General features: G+C 62.6%; 1 protein-coding gene across 1 annotated transcript in view; it reads left to right on the top strand.

Moving 5' to 3' along the window:
- Positions 1-16,410, top strand: part of CAMTA2 (calmodulin binding transcription activator 2) — a 41,786-nt gene extending 25,376 nt beyond the window's left edge. The window contains 11 exon segments of the mRNA XM_063137531.1: positions 2,859-2,980; positions 7,612-7,790; positions 8,830-8,908; positions 10,465-10,768; positions 11,603-11,958; positions 12,123-12,310; positions 12,416-12,659; positions 14,149-14,220; positions 14,993-15,186; positions 15,375-15,449; positions 15,690-16,410. Coding sequence (XP_062993601.1) covers positions 2,859-2,980; positions 7,612-7,790; positions 8,830-8,908; positions 10,465-10,768; positions 11,603-11,958; positions 12,123-12,310; positions 12,416-12,659; positions 14,149-14,220; positions 14,993-15,186; positions 15,375-15,449; positions 15,690-15,756 — 1,880 coding nt within the window. The 3' untranslated portion in view covers positions 15,757-16,410.
- The last annotated feature ends 1,164 nt before the right edge of the window (positions 16,411-17,574 follow it).

Below are 17,574 nucleotides of genomic sequence, written 5' to 3'. Positions count from 1 at the left end.
CTGCTCCAAAGCATCCCCCACCCAAAACCCAGGCTGGGCCCTGCTGCCGAGGTCCCCTGGGCAACGTGTCTTTGCAGTCCATGAGGGCTCCTCGGTCCGACCCTGAGAAGGGGGGAAACCCGTCCCCTGCCCGGCGATCGCGGAAAGAGATCTTAGTTGGGCCACGGGGCTTCCCACGCCACCCAAGGCCCCCTTTCCTGGGGGATAGCCCTAGGGGAAGTGGGGAGAAGAATCGAACTGTGGGGAGAAGCACTCTCACCCTGAAAGGCAGCCTAGAAATAACAGCAGGCAGGCAGGCAGGCAGCCGACATGTTCCCCTGGGGGCGGGGGGGGCACACCCACAGGCCCCAGACTCCTGTTTCTCCCTCTGCACCCGGCTTTCAGAGGAAAGCCGGCCTGCGAGTGTGCCTGCCCCACACCCCGGCACACACCCCGCGTGTCTCTGTGCGCACTAGCTGGCAGGAGGGCTTGATATCTCATTAAGGGATTGCCGCTGCCTCCTCCTCCTCCTCCTCCTCCTCCTCCTCCTCCTCCCCACACTTGTGGCTATTTCGGGGATGGCTGGAGCCTTGTCACACTCCGCAGTGCAGCCGTCCCGAGTCAGCCTGGCTCCCCCTTTGCCTCGGTGGGAGAAAGAAAGAGCCTCTTCCGCCCCCCCACCTCCTCCTGCCAGCTGGGCGGGGGGGGGATGGCCCCACCCTGCACACAGCTGAACTGTCATTGCATACCGGGAAGGGTTGGCGTGCCCTGATCCGCCCCCCCCATCTCCTCCTCCTCCGGCGGGGCGGGCGATACTAACCTGAGATTTCTGAGCGGTCCCTGACCGAGGCTTTTGATTCCTGCTGGGAGTTGTGGGTCAGATCACTGGGTGCCTGGCGTGCGAGCACGGGGGCAGCCCCCTGGTTCCCCTGGGCAATGGACAAAGCAGGTACCTGGGCTTTGGGGGGCAGGGGGGCAGTGGTGCCAGGACACAGCCTGTGCCCAGGGCTGGATGGGGGGATGCTGTGCCTAGAGGAAATGGTGGGGGGGTCCATGTGGGGGGCACAGTGCCTAATGGAGCAGTAGTAAGAAAGGAGGGCTCAGTGTCAGAGGGGGAGGCCATGCCTGCCTCTCCGGAGTCTTAGATGTTTGCGCTCTGTGGGATACCACAAGGACATCCAGTCTGACCCTCGGATAAAACCCTAATTGGTGTGGGTGTGGATGTGACTCTGTTCAACTCATGGACTTGCTTGGATTTTTGGTCTGGGTGAAGCCGCCCCTTGAGGAGAAAGGAGGCCTCCCGCCTCTCTGCGAAAAGGAGCCCCTCCCCACCCCACCCGCCTCCCCCCTCCCAAGGATGGGTGGTGGTTTCTCACTGAAGACTGGCCGTGGTAGTTGCCGTAGCTTTGGTAGCCATGTTGCCATTGCATGTGGGGCTGAGATGCCTGTCCTTGTTCGCCCGACAGCCGTCTCTTCGGGCAGGCGGGGTCGACGGCCCTCTCTGGGGGATGAATGGACCCGGTGCGGCGTGAGGGCGGGGGGGTTGTAGCAATGAATGGCCGGATAGCGGAAGGCACAGGTGGGCGGGGGCAGGGGGGCCAGAGCAGCGGAAACCGGCGCGGACCCGGTGGGCGGAGGCAGCCTTTCGGGGGGCTTTTCAGGCTTTTTCATTCCACTCTACATTTGCTTAGTTTTAACGCCTGGTGCTTTTAACGGAGGCTGTAGCTGCTGCTGCTGCCGCTGCTGCCTTATTTACTGATTTATTTTAATGACGTTATGTATTGAATATTTATGGTTGGATCGTTTGGTGCACTGAAGTATGTTGTAGTCTTCTTTGTGACAGCTTTTACCCTGAGCCGTGGCTATTCAGTCAGTCTGTCTGTCAATCAATCAATCAATCAATCAATCTATCACTCAGGCGGTGGTCGGCTGCTGGAAGAACTGGCCGCCTCTGCAGTGGGCTTATAGCCCCTTCATGGAAAGGCCTCAAAGCCTGTTTTCCTACTTGAATAACTGGGCAGGTTTTTCATGGTAGGACAGGTGGGGTTCCCCCCCCTCGGAATAGGGGGGCCAGGATGCCCGAGTGGCCCAGAAGCCGAGGAGGGCCTCGGTGGGGAGGGTCTGTTCCCCACCCTCGGGTCCTGCTCGTGGGCTTCCTGGAGGTGTCCCGTGGGGCCACTGAGGGAGCAGAAGACGGAGGGGGGTTGGGGGTTGGGCTTCCAAACCAAGCGGCCGCAGTGCTGAGGGTCCGGAGGCCCCTGGGTGCCTCGCCCACTTTTTGCCTCCATAACTGATTTTCCATGGTAAGAAAAAAGACAGAAGAAGCAGTCGGGGGAATCTTGAAAGTCCTCCGGACCCCCCCCCCCCCGCCCCCGGAAATGCTGTGAACCAGGGCAGGGCGATGGTGCGATAAAAGCCTTGCCCGTAACCCCACTAGATGGGCCGTGGCCTGACCCAGAGCGGCTGCCACATCTTGTCTGGCTAGCTTGCTTCTGCTGGCTGGCCTCACCGCTCACCGCTCCCCTTCCGGGGGGGGGCGGCTAGGGGTCCCCTGCGCACCCCATGCCTGGGCTGAGTTGCCCAGGGCCACTCCCACCCCTGTCACTGCACACACGCACACGCTAAACTGCCCCCCCCCTATGGATTACAGCGGCCGTTGCCCAACCTGAGGAAATGAGGCCAGGCTGGCTAATCAGCCTTGAGTCAGGATTAGCCTAAAATATTTCTGCGCACCCCCTTTGACCTCCTCCTCCCCCCCCCCACTCGACAGGGGAGCAGCAGAGCCTGGAGGCCGGAGTGGGGGTCCGGGGGGTGTGTGGGGGAGGGGGAAGCAGACGGCCATCTCATCATCCCATCCCTTTCTCCTCCCTCCCCTTTAGATAACCAGTTCAGGATGTCCATCCTGGAGCGCCTGGAACAGATGGAGAAGCGCGTGGCCGAGATGAACGTCCCCGCAGGGCCCCCAGCCCAGCAGCGGGGGGAGAAGAAGCCTCCCAGTCAGGTGAGGGGGAGACCCAAGTGGGGGTGGGGTGGGGAGGGGGTGGGGGTGGCCACTGGCCGTGGTAGCCAAGGCCTCCTGGCCGTGTGCCGCCGTGTCTGCGTGTTTCCTGTCCTCTGAAGAATGGGCTCTTCTGCTCTGGCTTTGGGATATGCTGCAGCACACCCACCCACGGGCGCCCGTGCCTCCTTGCAGGGTTTTGCCATGGGGTGGGGGGGAGGGGGGCTTCTGCTTCTCACCGTGTTGCCGTGCCCCTGGGCTACCACTAGCCACCTTTGCATTTGGGGCAGAACTGAAAACGTGCTTCGAAAGGGGTCTCATTTCCCTGGCGGGGTGGTGAAAATCGCTGTCACTCCTGTCTGAGGTGCGAGAGATAGTGTGGTGTAGTGGTTGGAGTGTTGGATTGGGACCGGGGAGATCCAAGTTCTAGTTCCCCCTCGGCCAGGAAGCTCACTGGGCCACTCATGGACTCTTGGGCTGAGCTACCTCACAGGGCTGTTGTGAGAATAAAATAGAGAAGAGGAGGAAGAGGAGGAGGAGGAGGAAGAGGACCACCCTGTGAGTCGCCCTGGGCTCCTTGGAGGAAAGGTGGGAGATAAATGCAGGCCCTTTGGGGCCGGAGTTGCTGCTGCCCGTCCTTGTTGGAGCACCTGCAGGTCACGGCATCGGGGGTGGTGGGGGTGGTGCTGCCTCCCCCGAGCACACGCACACGCACACACCCTTCAGGCTCTTTTGGTGACCTGCAGCGCCCCTTGGCTTGGCAACCAGGGAAGCTGCTGTAGTGCAAAGCCAGGCTCTTGGTAGCCCAGCAGTGCCGACACGGACTGGCAGCAGCCGGGGCCCTCCCTCCCTCCCTCCCTCCAGGGTGTCCGGCTGAACCCCTTCCTTGCCCAACCTGGAGCTGCTGCCAGGGCCTGTACCGGGGCTCTTCCGCAGGCCAGGGAGGGGCCCCTGCCAGGTTGCTCCATGACTGAAGGACGCACACCTGGGCTCCCCCCACCCCCCGGTCCTCCTTCACACGCAGGGGCTGCTACTAGGCGTCACGATGGCTCCACGCCTCTCCAAGGCTGCCGCTGGGCAACGTGGGCAGGGGGGCGCTCCCGTGCTCCTGGTGGGCGTCCCACGGGACCGTCTGCTTGGCCAGCGTGGTGCGGGAACGCGGGACGAGACTGGGCCCCCTTGGGCCGGAGCCAGCCCCAGAGCTCCTCCCAACCCTGGCATGTGTTGAGATGCTGTCTCCTCTTCCCCTCTCCTCGCAATTTGCCCAGACTCTCCTTTCTGGGGCCGGGAGCCCCAGGGGGCACCCCAGCACCCTGCCTCTCTCCCAGACCCAGGGCTGCAGGAAGGGCCACCGCAGCCCCCTGAGACGGCAGACCCACGCGGCCTCCCACCCCTTGCCCCGCCACGCCCCTCCTCCCAGCACCTCAGTCCGGTTCATGGAGCTGGTTGGACAGGATTCGTCCCACCCCGTGGGACTGAAACGCAGCTAGCAGGATTTCAGCTTCTGAGGAAGCGGCCCCTCAGGGTGCGGGGAGGGCAGGGCCACGTCTGTCCTGTGACCCCCGGGTGACCGAGGTCCCACGGGCACCACCCTCCTTGAGGAGGGCGCCCAGAGACAGCCGCCGCTCTGTGTGTGTGCATTGGGAGGGGTCCCCCAAGTTGACATGCAGCGACGTGGGTGTGTGAAGGGTGGAGACCAGTTTGGGACGGGGTGGGGAACGGACACAGGCTGTTCTAACACCTGCAACAACAGCGGCTCTCTGGGTCTGAATGAAGAGTTCTTTTTGGCGGAGGGGGGCCTGTTTTCCTGGAAGATGTGAGGGGGCATTTCCTAAGGGCGATGCTCTCCCCCACAAGGGCCAGGCAGCTTGGGGTGCCACTGGGGAGCCGTGGGTCAGGCATTGCTGGCCGACCCGGAAGGGCAGGGGCTCACGGTGTGGACGGAAGGATTTGAAGGGGAAGGAAGTCAGGGCGTGGGTTGCGATCCTGGAGAATAAAGCGTTCAAGCCCAGGGGTGCCCCAGGCGGCCAGGCCTGTTCAGGGCCAGAGGTGGGGAGGCCCTGTGTTGCCCCCCCCAAGCCCCCCGCCAGCTCACATCCCTTTTCTCTTTGTTGCCAGCCGCGGTGGACAGACGAGTATATTTAGCCCGTTCCTTGGCGTCGGCTCTTGGGTTTCGCTGGGATTGGCACCTGCGCGGCCGGCCTGGCTATTCTTGGGGCTGGCAGTGGGGGAGATAAGGCCCCGCGCATCACTGCCCACAGGCCGTGGGACGGGATTAGGGAGGCCGGCAGGCATGTGCTCCCCCTTAGCGGCCGGAATGGGTTGGGAATTCTTTCCATTGAGATCAGCAGCAGCCGGGGGGGGGGGGGGGACGGGACGGGACGGGACGACGACTTGCAGACGCAGGAGAGCGGGGGGAACGCGCAGGCTGGCTTTGTCGGAGTGAATCTGACGGCCCGTGTGTGGCCATTTACCCCCCCCCCCCGGCTGCCCGCCCCCCCCGATCCTTTGCAGGGGCGATTTCCTACACCTGTCCTGCAGCAGCGTCTAGGCCCAATCAGTGGCGGGGTGTGTGTGTGTTGGGGGGGGGCGTTCACACAAACAGTTCCTGCGCAGGAAACTGTTACAGGCTTGAATTTGGCCGTTTAAAGTATTCTCTGCTGTCCCGACAATTTGGGGCATAGAGTAAAACACCACGAACAGCACCACGCTAAAACAGCGAGGGATCCGGTCGTGGTGCAGGGGCGAGAGCGTTGGACCGGGAGTCAGGAGAGCCGGGTTCGAGTCCCCACTCAGCCATGAAACTCACTGGGGCGACTTTGGGCAGGTCACAGAGTCTCAGCCCAGCCCACCTCACAGGGTGGTTGTTGCAAGGACGGAATTAAAAGGAGGATTATGCACGCTGCTTTGGGATCCTTGGAGGAAGAAAGGCCAGGTGTAAATGTAGTTAATAATAAATAAATAAATAAGGCTTCCCCAAGCTGGACGCCCCCCCGAACCCTGATATGTTGGACTACAACTCCCAGCTATGCTGGCTGGGGTTTTTGGGGGTTGTAGTCCAACACAGCAGGAGGGCTGCAGTTCAGCACAGGTGGCACTAAAGCCACTGTTGAAGCCGCAGCAAAACGTTCTAAAACTCCGACGGAACAGCAGAAACCGGCAGCAGAGCCTGGCCAGGCTTCGAGCAGCAGCTGAACCAGCCGAGAGCCGTTTCCTGCCTTCTCAATAGCAGAACGTTTGGGGCAGGTCTGCCCCTCACAGCCCCCTTGGACGTGCTCTGCTCCTCTTCTGCCGAACCCGAGTCAGGGCCAGGAGCAGCGGGGGGTTGGGGTTGGGGTTGGGGGGTGTCCTCTGTTCCGAGAGGACACCCTGGACTCTTTCCCCATGTGCACCTCGTTGCCCAACACGTGCCGGTCCTTCTGCTGCCATCCCCCCACCCCCACCCCTTGGCTGCTCTTTGGGCCAGCAGCAACCAGCCTGGGGCTCCTGTACCCCGTTGCCCCAGATCTGCCCATGGGGCACTCAGAAATCTGCCCCGCACCCGGAGTGTCAGGAAGGCTTGGGAATGCGATCCCGAGAAACCGGGTTTAATCATGTGCCGCCCGCTCATCCCACCACGGAGCTTGGGGCGGTATAGGGTTAAAGGGCTCCCCAGGAGGAAATGGGGCAGGTGGCCGGCCCACCACTAGGAACCGGCCCACGAGACCCGAGGGGCCAGCTTCGGACATCCGCCCCCGCGACGGCTCGAGCCCGGCAGGCTGCCTCTCCGGCCGAGCGCTGGAGGCGTGTTTTGCCACCGCCCTCCCCGTATCTTGGGCCGGACGGACCCTTGGCCCCCGTTGCCGCCTCATGAGGGAGGCCCTCGAGGGCTGGAGCAGCCGGTCCTCTGCCGTGGGATGCCCGGGTGGCCCGCTGGCCCTGGGCCTGGGTGCGGCCACGGGGTTAGGATGACCCCGCGAGAGGGAGCGGTTCTTCGAGGTCTTTGTGTTGGGTTTCCCGCCGGGGCGTCTGCTGGCGGATTGAGCCGGCATTCCGGCCTCTCGGGTTGCTCCCGGGCCCGGCTTTGCACTCCGGCCTCCCGCTTGGTGCTAACGCGGGGGCTCTCGCACCCTGGGCCCGGCATGCCGCTGCCCGGCCTCTGTTCCTCCCCTGCCTGGGCTTCGCGGCACTGGCCCCGGAGCCCCGGAGCGGCTGCAGCTCCCTTGGAACCCCAGGGCAGCGCTTTGCCCTTCACCCCCCCGCCCCCCACCCCACGCCCGGGAGGCTCTGTCCTGGAGAGTTTGCGATCGTGCCGCGCGGGGAGGGGGCCGGGCCGGGCCGGGCCTGGGGGTAACCCAACGCTCCGGCAGCTGCTCCTCTGACATTTCATTGTGGATTTGTGCTCAAGAGCCTTTGTAGTGGGTCTTTGAAGAGCCCCTCCGAGCGCCGGCTGGCCAAGGGCAGAGCCAGCTGCTGAGCTACCTTTGAAAGATTTCTGGGGACGGGTGGGGGGAGGGAGTTTTGGGCAGGGGGGCTGCATTCCATAGCACTGGGCTGCAGCTCCCCCTGGCCTGGCGGGGAGGGGGGGGGCGGTGGCAGCTGGCCCTGGCCGGAGCTGCCATCTCCTGCTGCTCTTCTGCCTGCCCCCCCTCCAGGCTGCCTCAGACTCCTTTGAGGACCGCATTGTGGCGCTGTGCGAGAAAATGATGTCGCAGTCCTGCTGGCTTCGTTCGGAGACCCTCGTGCACCACGTCAGCTTCCGGGGGATGAGCCTGCTGCACCTGGCCGCCGCCCAAGGCTACACCCGCCTCATCGAGAGCCTCATCAAGTGGCGGTGAGTCGCCCTGTCGTGGCCTCTGGCCACAGCTTTACACAAGCCCGCTTGGGGGGCGGTTGGTGGGGAGGGTTCCCGCTGCTCGGCACGCAGAAGGGCAGGGGAGGCGGGAGGCCCCCGGGGCCCTTGGGAGCCACTGTTGCCAGGGCAGGCCACGCGTGGGGCCGGAGGGGCAGATTCTCTGGAGCCACGTGCCGGCCGGGTTCTCACGATCAGCAGGGGAAGCAGTGGGTTGCCGTGTCGTCTGAACCCGGCGCGTGGCACGGCCCAGCGGGAGGGCCTTCTGACCCGCCCCACAGCCCTGGCTTGTCGTAGGGGTCTTGGGGTGGGTCAGCAGCTGCCCCCGACGGGCTGCACACCAGGTTTGGCTGCAGCAGCCGCTCATGACGTGGTCACGCAAGCGAAGGGCGGGCAGGTGGGAGCAAACCATAGCGCCTGGTTCCCCCACTGTGATTGTGAGAATGCGGGGACTGCCTTCAGGTGCCGGACATCGAGGGGGAACCGCACACCCTAAGCTCGACAGATGCCCCCCTGCCTGCCTGCCTGCCTGCTTGCCTGCCCCCCCTCCGGTCCATATGGCCCTGCCGTCTGCAGTCCAGGCCAATGAGCCCGGGAAAGGGCAGGGCCCGGCCCCCGGCCCCCAGCACAGGTCTCCCTTCCCAACAGCTCAGCTGACCCAGCCTCAGCGGGCGAGCAGGGGGGCTGAGTGGCAGCCACGCCTCCCCTGCCCTCCTGACCTCCTGGGGGCTGGACGGCTGCCGCAAGGGGGGGTCGGGGGGGGTCGGGCACAGGGTGCCGTCCCCCGGCCTTCCCTAACCCGGTTCCCTCCCAATGTGTTGAGCGGCAATTCCCATCCTTCTCAGCTGTGGGTCATACTGGCTGGGGATGATGGGAGTGGCATTCCAACCCAGCGGGGCGGAGCGCCGGGTGGAGGGAGGGCAGGGTCTGCGCCCGGCCTTCTAAGAGGGGCAGTGGCAGCGGTGGCTGCCCTGGCTGGCGGGACCCCCTGCCCTGACGCGGGACTGTCTCTCCCCTGCAGGACCCTCAACGCCCAGAGCCTGGACCTGGAGCAGGAGGTGGACCCGCTCAACGTGGACCACTTCTCCTGCACCCCTCTGGTGGGTTTCTTCGTTCGCTCAGCGCTCGTGGCGGACGGCTGGCCTTGGAAGGCCTTTCTAAGCCACGAGCGGAAACAAGCCTTCAGGCAGGGGACGGGGGGGGGGGGGCGGTTGCGAAGGGGGGGGCTTATCAGGGAGTGCCGAAAACTCAGAAGGGGGGTGCCTGCCCCATTCGTCCTGGCGGGGAGTCGCAGGGAGCGGGCGCTGTGGGGCGACAGGCCCTACTCTGAGCCCCTCGTGGACTTGTCCTGAATGGTTCAGGGCTTTTTCAACAAGAACCAAAGCCTTAAACCTGGGCTGGTGGCACGTGGGCAGCCAGAGCAGTTCCCTCAGCGTAGGTCTGTAACCTGGCCAGCTTCCGGACCAGCCGTCAGGGCCGCCCCCCGTAAAGCACTTTGCAGAAATCAGGTTTTAGGGTGCCAATGCAGCGACCGCAGTGGTCAAGCTCTCCCTGTCCAGGAGTGCCAGAAGAGCCACTGAAAGGCAACTCCCTCCCAAGCCCCCGAAGGCGCCCGGACCACCAGTGACGGTGACGGGTCCATGAGCAGCCCAGGCCACGCACCGTCTCCTGCGGGAGGAGGGCAGCCCCATCCAGAGCAGGCCACAGGCCCACAACTGGCTTCCGAGGTGGGAGCTCCAGCCGAGTGTCCCAAAAAGCCCCTGCCTGACCCCCCATCCCCCGAAACGGCACGTCTGCACTCCCACTGTGTGGGATCCGTCCAGGCTTGCTTGGGACGCCCCCGTCCCTGTCCCTCCAGTCTTCCTGGGGAGCGGCGGCGGGACAAATGGAGCTCCTGGAGGAATGGGGGAGGGGGTTTCAGGTGATGGAGGGGCTGCTAAAAGTGGAGCCTCTGAGAACAGGTTCAAAGAGCTGAATTCCTCCTGTGAAGAGCCCCCCCCCCCATTTCTGCCATGTTTGCAGGCTTGCCTGAGCTGGAAGCAGAACCCGCCACTTTGCAAGGGATCCACTGTTCAGTGCCCCACTTGGAAGGTTGCCCCACGGAGGAGGGCCAGGATCCCTTCTTGATCCTCCCAAAGTGCAGGACACAGAATAACGGGCTCAAGTTAAAGGAAGCCGGATTCCAACTGGACATCAGGAAAAACTTCCTGACTGTTAGAGCAGTACGACAATGGAACCAGTGACCTAGGGAGGTGGTGGGCTCTCCCACGCTAGAGGCCTTCAAGAGACAGCTGGACAGCCATCTGTCAGGGATGCTTTAGGGTGGATTCCTGCATTGAGCAGGGGGTTGGACTCGATGGCCTTGTAGGCCCCTTCCAACTCTGCTGTTCTATGATTCTATGAACTGGGCCTGTTTAGCCTGGAGAAGAGAAGATGAAGGGGAGACATGAGAGCACTCTTCAAATACTTAAAAGGTTGTCACACAGAGGAGGGCCAGGATCTTTTCCCGATCCTCCCAGAGTGCAGGACACGGAATAACGGGCTCAAGTCACAGGAAACCAGATTCTATGATTCTATGACTTCCCGACGGCTTAACAAGATGGGATGTTATTTACTCACAGGTCTTCACCCCTTCTGCCCTCCCCTCTCTCCCCAGATGTGGGCTTGTGCCCTCGGCCACTTGGAAGCGGCCCAGCTCCTCTACCGTTGGAACAGCCATGCCCTTTCCATCCCGGACTCCCTGGGCCGCCTCCCGCTCACCGTGGCTCGTTCCCGCGGCCACGTTAAGTTGGCCACATGCCTGGAGGAGCTGCAACGCCAGGAAGAGGCGCCCTCTGAACCGCCGGGCATGGAGCCTGGCGCGGATCTTCCGGGCAGCGCCAGCAAGGCCTGTGGCGGCCCACGACGGCCCACGGAAGCTCTGCACATCCCCTCTCCGCTCTCTGCCAGCCCAGACACAGGTAGAAGGCCACGGCCGGCCGAGGGAGTGTGGGAAGGGCCACTGTTTTTAAACATCCTAGGATCAGTCCCATCGGCCCGGGCAGGGGCGGCTGCGCCACGTGCTCCCTGAGCATCTCACGTGGCCCAAGCCTGGATCTCGGTGCCCTCGATGGCTCCCATCTCTTCCCCCGCCCCGCCCCGCCCCCCCCCCCCGGACGTCTCCTGCTTCACAGCCCCCACAAACAATCCCACGGCTTTTTGGCATCTCAGATCTTAAATTCTCCCGCACCGTCCATTTTTGGAACGTGGCTTCTGAGGGACCCGTCTGGGCAGCTCCTGCTGCTGCCAGAGCAGGGAGCCATTTGTGGGAACGGTACTCTTCAGAGGTACCTCCTGGCCTCCTCTGCAACCCCCCCAGCCAGAAATTCTGAGCTGCTGCCCCCGAACCTTTTTTCAAAAGCCAGTGAGATTTGCGTCTATCGCAGTGTCCTGCGGCAAGGAGTCCCGGAGGTTAATTGCGATCTGAGTGCAGAAGTATTTCCTTTTGTCCAGCCTTCCCCAACCCTAGGGCCCTCCCGATGGGCTGGACTACAACTCCCGTCATCCCCTGGGCGTGGAAGGCTGCTTTAGCCTGTGCTGAGCATACCGTTGTCCACGTTCATCGGATGAACTTTGAGAGAGGGTGGATCATTTCCCTCTCTTGGGGGGCGTTGGGCTTGGCCACCTGGTCGTCAAGGGCTTCCCCCCTCCCTGGGGGGCAGGAGCTCTTTCGGCCACTCACTTTCTCTCTCTCTCTCTCTCTCTCTCTCTCTCTCTCTCTGTGTGTTTTGCGTCCCCCCTGTGTCCCCCCCCAGGGCTCAGCACCGCCAGCGGCGTCTCCTCCCCCTCCGAACTCTCAGAGGGCTCCTTGTCCATCACCTCGGCCTACTCCAGTGGGTCGGCCTTGCGGGAGTCCCCGGCCTACAGCCCCGACGCCGAGGGGGCCATGGACGTGTGCCAGGCTCTGGCACCGGACGGCGTGGCCCGGTGGTACTTGCGGGAGGCCCCCAGCCCCCACGGCCTCCCTCACGCTCCCTTCTTCATGGACTACGACGAGGTGGGGGCTGCAGGCCTGGCCGGAGGGCCAGAACCGGACCTGGCGCCTGAGTTGCTGGGCTATGGGGAGAACGCGGAGAACGAGGAGTACCTGCCAGCCGCGGATGTCCTGCAGGTATGGCGCTGGAGGGGAGACCCAGCTGTGCCCGGGAGGCCTGGGCTGGTTGGCTTCTTTGCCCCGCCCTCCCATTTCTGGGGAAGCAGGAGTCCTTGGCTCCCAAAGGGGAACCAGGCGTCCGGGGCTCAGCCGCTCTGCCCTCTCTCTCTCTCCCCTTGCAGGTGGACATGATCACACTGGCCAAACAGATCATTGAGGCAACGCCGGAGCGCATCAAGCAGGAGGACTTCACCTGCGCCGAGGCGCCTCTCCGGGAGCGGCCCGGAAACCTGTGCCTGAGCGAGACCATGTCCTGGCTGGCCAGCTACTTGGAGAACGTGGACCAGCTGCCCAACGCCCCCCAGCGACGGTATCCGCCCTGCTGCCGGGGCCCGGGGAGGAGGGGCGGGGGTGGGGGCGGGCGGGGGCAGGCCCCGGCGAGGGGACCGCTCACCCCCGGCCTCCTCTCTTCCAGGTCCCTGGCCGCCTCCCCGCCCTCGGCGCACCCCTGCCTCAGCCCCCTGCCCTCCCCGCTGGGCGAGCTGTCCTTCGAGCGCCTCCCTCCGCCCCCCACGGCCGCCAGCTGGGCGGAGTTCCTCAACGCCTCCGCCAACGGGAAGATGGAGAGCGACTTTGCCTTGTTGACGCTCTCAGACCATGAGCAGCGGGAGCTGTACGAGGCCGCCAAAATCATCCAGACTGCCTTTCGCAAGTACAAGGTACCGGCGGGTGCGGAAGGGCCCCCCGCAAATCTTCCGCCCCCTTAAGGGGCCAGGGACCACACGGGGGGGGGGGGGCTGTCTGCCTGCCTGCGTCTGGCTCTCCCCTCCCAGGGACACCACCAGGCTGCCTGACGGCAGTTCCTCTCTTCTTCTTCCGCCACGTGACGTGGGCTGTGTGTCTACAGTGGCGCATTCGGTGGCGCTCTTAGAACACCCTAACTCTTGGCTTGGCTTTTGGATCAAGAGTGTTCCAAGCCACGGGGTCTTCAACATTATTATTATTTATTACATTTACATACCGCCCCATAGCCGAAGCTCTCTGGGCGGTTTACAAGGTAAGAGTCCGGGGTCTGACAGGCTCCCCTGCCTTGCCTGATTTTTATTTCATGTAAAGATTAAAAGAAATAAAAATCCATGGGGTGGGGGGGTTTGCTGGCCTGCTGCCAGGCGACGTGCTGCCCTCCAGCGCCACCTTTGATTTGGGTTCAGACGAGCAGTTTTGTGTTTTGGAGCTCGGCCCTCACCCCGGCCACGGACTTGCGCTTCCATTTATTTATTTATTTATTTATTTTATTACATTTTTATACCCCCCAATAGCCGAAGCTCTTTGGGCGGTTCACAAAAATTAAAACCATCATAAAACAACCAACAGGTTAAAAGCACAATTATAAAATATAGTATAAAAAGCACAACCAGGATAAAACCATGCAGCAAAATTGATATAAGATTAAAATACAGAGTTAGAACAGTAAAATTTAAATTTAAGTTAAAATTAAGTGTTAAAATACTGAGAGAATAAAAAGGTCTTCAGCTGGTGACGAAAGGAGTACAGTGTAGGCGCCAGGCGGACCTCTCTGGGGAGCTCGTTCCACAGCCGGGGTGCCACAGCGGAGAAGGCCCTGCTCCTAGTAGCCACCTGCCTCACTTCCTTTGGCAGGGGCTCACGGAGAAGGGCCCCTGTGGATGGTCTTAGGGTCCGGGCAGGTACATATGGGAGGAGGCGTTCCTTCAGATAGGACTTCCTGTTCACTTTCCCCAGTCTGCCTTCTGGGAAACGGGTGTTTTGTGACCTGCCCGGCCCACCCTGGCCACCATTTTATGGATGGGCCACGCTCCCCACCGCCAGCTTAGCGGCCGTTTTGTACGTGCCCTACAACACACTCCCCACGTTCCACGTGTGCCCACCAATCCCAGAGGGCTGGGGTGGGGCCCTTGTCCTGGGTGGAAAGACGGGGCGGGTCTGCCGTTACAAACCCCAATACGGCTTCCTGCGCTGAAGTCCCGTTTCTTGCCCACTTTTGACGCGCTGCGTGTGGCGTTCCGCTGCAGGTCCCTGTTCAGTGTGCCGTTACACACTTGCAAGGCCCAGTTTTAAAGCAAGTGTGGGAAGCTCCAGAGGAGGCTTGGAGCAATCCGGCTTTGGCTGCTGGGGGTGGGGGAAGTGTGGGGGTCTGACGGATGGGCATCTCCCCCTGGTCTCTCACAGGGCCGCCGGCTGAAGGAGCAACAGGAAATTGCAGCAGCCGTCATCCAGCGATGCTACCGCAAGTATAAGCAGGTATGGCCCAGCAAGGACTCCGGAAGGCACTGGGGAGGGGGCTGCCCGGGGTGGCCCCCAAGCGCCCCATGCAAGGCCTCTCAGGGATGACCACACGCACACACAAGCATGCCCCCTGCTAGCTAACCCTGCTTTCGTCTCTGTCTGTCTTGCAAGCTCACCTGGATTGCACTGAAGGTAAAGCAGGGGAGGGGGCAGCCAGGGAGGGGGTGGTCCAGGGGGTGGATTGTGTGCCTGGGGAATACCTGGCCTTGTTTCTGTTTGCACAGCCTGGGTGGGCAGAGGAACACCGGCAAGCAGAGATACTGGGAGGGGTGAGGAAGGGGGTCGACTCCCCACAGCACAGGGAGGGAGGGGCATTGGCTTGGCTCCTCCTTTTGTGGAACCCACCACGGTCACGGCATATATATCTGGGGAAGGGGACGGCGCCTCTCCGCTCTTTGAGAGAGCCCTTGCGTGAGTGAGCGGGGGAGGGAGGGAGGGAGGGAGGCTGTGACGTGGGTGACAGGTGGAGGGGATCGCCTGGACCTCCAGCTGGACGTGAGCTGAGCTCTGAGGCAGGCAATCTGCAGGGCAGCAGAGGGGCTTCTGCGAGTGGGGGGGGAGGAACCACTCCCCGGTGGGGTACTTTCTGGCTGGAGTCGGGGCTCTCGGTGCCTGGATTCTGTGGGTGTGGGACCCCTGGGGGGGTCGTGGGGGGGTCAGCAGTGAGGGAACGGGGCCCGTCCTGGCTGTAACGGCTCCCTCCCTCCCTCCCTCCCTGGGCACGCAGTACGCGCTCTACAAGAAGATGACGCAGGCAGCCATCTTGATCCAGAGCAAGTTCCGCAGCTACTCCGAGCAGAAGAAGTTCCAGCAGAGCCGCCGGGCCGCCGTCCTCATCCAGCAGTCCTACCGCAGCTACAAGGAGTACGAGAAGCTGAAGCAGGGGCACCGGGCCTCGGCCGCCATGCAGCAGAAGATCAAGTGGGTGCTGGGCCCCCGGGGGTGCTTGGGCAGTGGCTGGGAGGGGGTGGGCAGAGACCCGGTGGCGGCTCCCATCCTGCTGGTCAGGGAACTGGGGCGGAGTGCCTGCAGCCGTGGAGGGGGGAAGCCCCCGTCCTCCTGGACTGCTGCCGGCCCCCTCCCTCACTCTGGGGCTCTGTGCCCAACAGGGGAACGTTCCTCACCAAGAAGCAAGACCAGGCCGCGCGCAAGATCATGAGGTTCCTGCGGCGCTGCCGGCACAGGTAGGGGCAAGGCGGGGGGTGGGGGGGTGGGAGGCGTCCCCTCAGGCGCCGGGAGGGCAGCTGGGGCTGGGACCAGAGCATCCTGGTGTCACTGAGGGCACACCCTGTGGGGAAAGGGTGAAGGCGGGCAGGGTGAAGGCGGCGGCGGCTGCAGCAGATCAGACCCTCCCCAAGGGGCCTCCTGCCCCCACTCTCCTCCTCTTCCTCTCACCCGTTGTCTCCCTGGCTGCCCACCCCCAGGATGAAGGAGCTGAAGCAGCGGCAGGAGATGGAGCCCCCCTCACAGAAGCGAGGCATGGCCACTTAGCCGGCGGAGGAGGAAGAGGAGGAAGAGGAGCCAGGACTGCGCCGGGCTGCCTACCTCCGCGGAGAGTCTTAATCCCCGCCCAGGGCCCTCGGAGGCCAGGCGGACGGAGTGTCTCCCCCATTTCAAGGACTGTGCAATAGAGACTGGCCAAGAGGCAGAGGCAGGGTCTCCCCCCTCCCTCCCTCCAGGGTGGGGGCAGAGGCAGCCCTTGCTCTGACCCGAGCACTGAGGCCCCAGCAGAGGCCCCCCTCCCGGATGCTGGAGCCCCCTTCCCCCGTGCACGCTTCGCCTTATGTCTGTGCCAAGTCTTTGCCCTTCCCCCCCCTGCTGCCCCCATCTCCCTCAAGCCCATGGGGCGCCTGTGTGGGTTGGAGGCCTTTCCAGTGGGTCAGAGGCAGAATGCCTGGGCTTTCTGGGAAAGTGGGGGGGGAGGGTGTTACGCTTCTCTCTAGACCCCCACCCCTGCCATCATAGAGGGACCCAATCCCTTCACTCCACCTCTTTCAGGGGGTCCTTCTGGAAGAAGCCAGCCCCCACCCCATCTCTCTCCTGCAATGCACTTTTGATTCCCCACCCCCCCCACCCCCGGTCTGTACCCTTCTCCCCCCTCCCTTCCTTTTTCACAAGGGTGTGTTGTTCACACAAGTTGTCCCAGCTGGTGGATTTCCCTCTTCTCCCCCCCCCCCCCGCACCTTTCCCTCCTGTACATATTTGTAACATATGGACAAAGAAAAAGGCTTTACTTCAGAATCTATTTAAGGTGGAGGCATCTGCCTGGCACCCGGGGGGGGGGGGGGGAGGGACGGCAGGGGCAGGGGGGGGCAGATGCATGGACTTTAATTTCAGAGCCATCCCCCCCCTGTGCGCGCCATTGTGTATTTAAACCCACCCACCCATCCGCCACTCCCCTCCATCTGTCATTTCTACATTTTTTGCATGAGTTTTTGTTTGTACAAATTTTCATTAAACAATAACAATCAAAAGTGTAAAAATAATTGAGTGTGGCAAATGGCCGGGGAGGGGGTGGGGGTCTTGGCTTGAGCCTAGGAGGAGGGAAAGCCGTTTGGAGGAGTAGATCCAGGGCCGGGGAGGAGCCCTGCAGACGTGCGGCTGGCAGGAGAATGCAGGGGCCCGTTCATGCGCAGCTCCGGAGACTTTCAGCACCAGCACCGAGTCCTGGTACATAGAACCATAGAATAGCAGAGTTGGAAGGGGCCCACAAGGCCATCGAGTCCAACCCCCTGCTCAATGCAGGAATCCACCCTAAAGCAGCCCTGACAGATGGTTGTCCAGCTGCCTCTTGAAGGCCTCTAGAGAGCCCACCACCTCCCTAGGGAACTGAATCCATTGTCGTACTGCTCTAACACTCAAGAAGTTTTTCCTGATGTCCAGCTGGAATCCGGCTTCCTTTAACTTGAGCCCGTTATTCCGTGTCCTGCACTCTGGGAGGATCGAGAAGAGATCCTGGCCCTCCTCTGGGTGACAACCTTTTAAGTATTTGAAGAGTGCTCTCATGTCTCCCCTCCATCTTCTCTTCTCCAGGCTAAACAGGCCCAGTTCTTTCAGTCTCTCTTCACAGGACTCTGTTTCCAGACCCCTGATCATCCTGGTTGCCCTCCTCTGAACACGCTCCAGCTTGTCTGCGTCCTTCTGATGTGACATCAGAATAAAAGGGAAATGTCTCTTGCCATGTACAGAGTACGTTTTCCACGCAGTTGAATCCTCGGAGCTGCTCCTTACGCAGTAGCCAGGCAGATGCCCCGTGGGGAGCCCACAAGCAGGAGGCGAACATGACACCACCACCCCACCCATGTTCCC

The sequence above is a fragment of the Elgaria multicarinata genome, chromosome 11 (genome assembly GCF_023053635.1).
Source record: "Elgaria multicarinata webbii isolate HBS135686 ecotype San Diego chromosome 11, rElgMul1.1.pri, whole genome shotgun sequence".
Taxonomy (NCBI): domain Eukaryota; kingdom Metazoa; phylum Chordata; class Lepidosauria; order Squamata; family Anguidae; genus Elgaria; species Elgaria multicarinata.
This window is presented reverse-complemented; position numbering and strand designations above follow the sequence as displayed.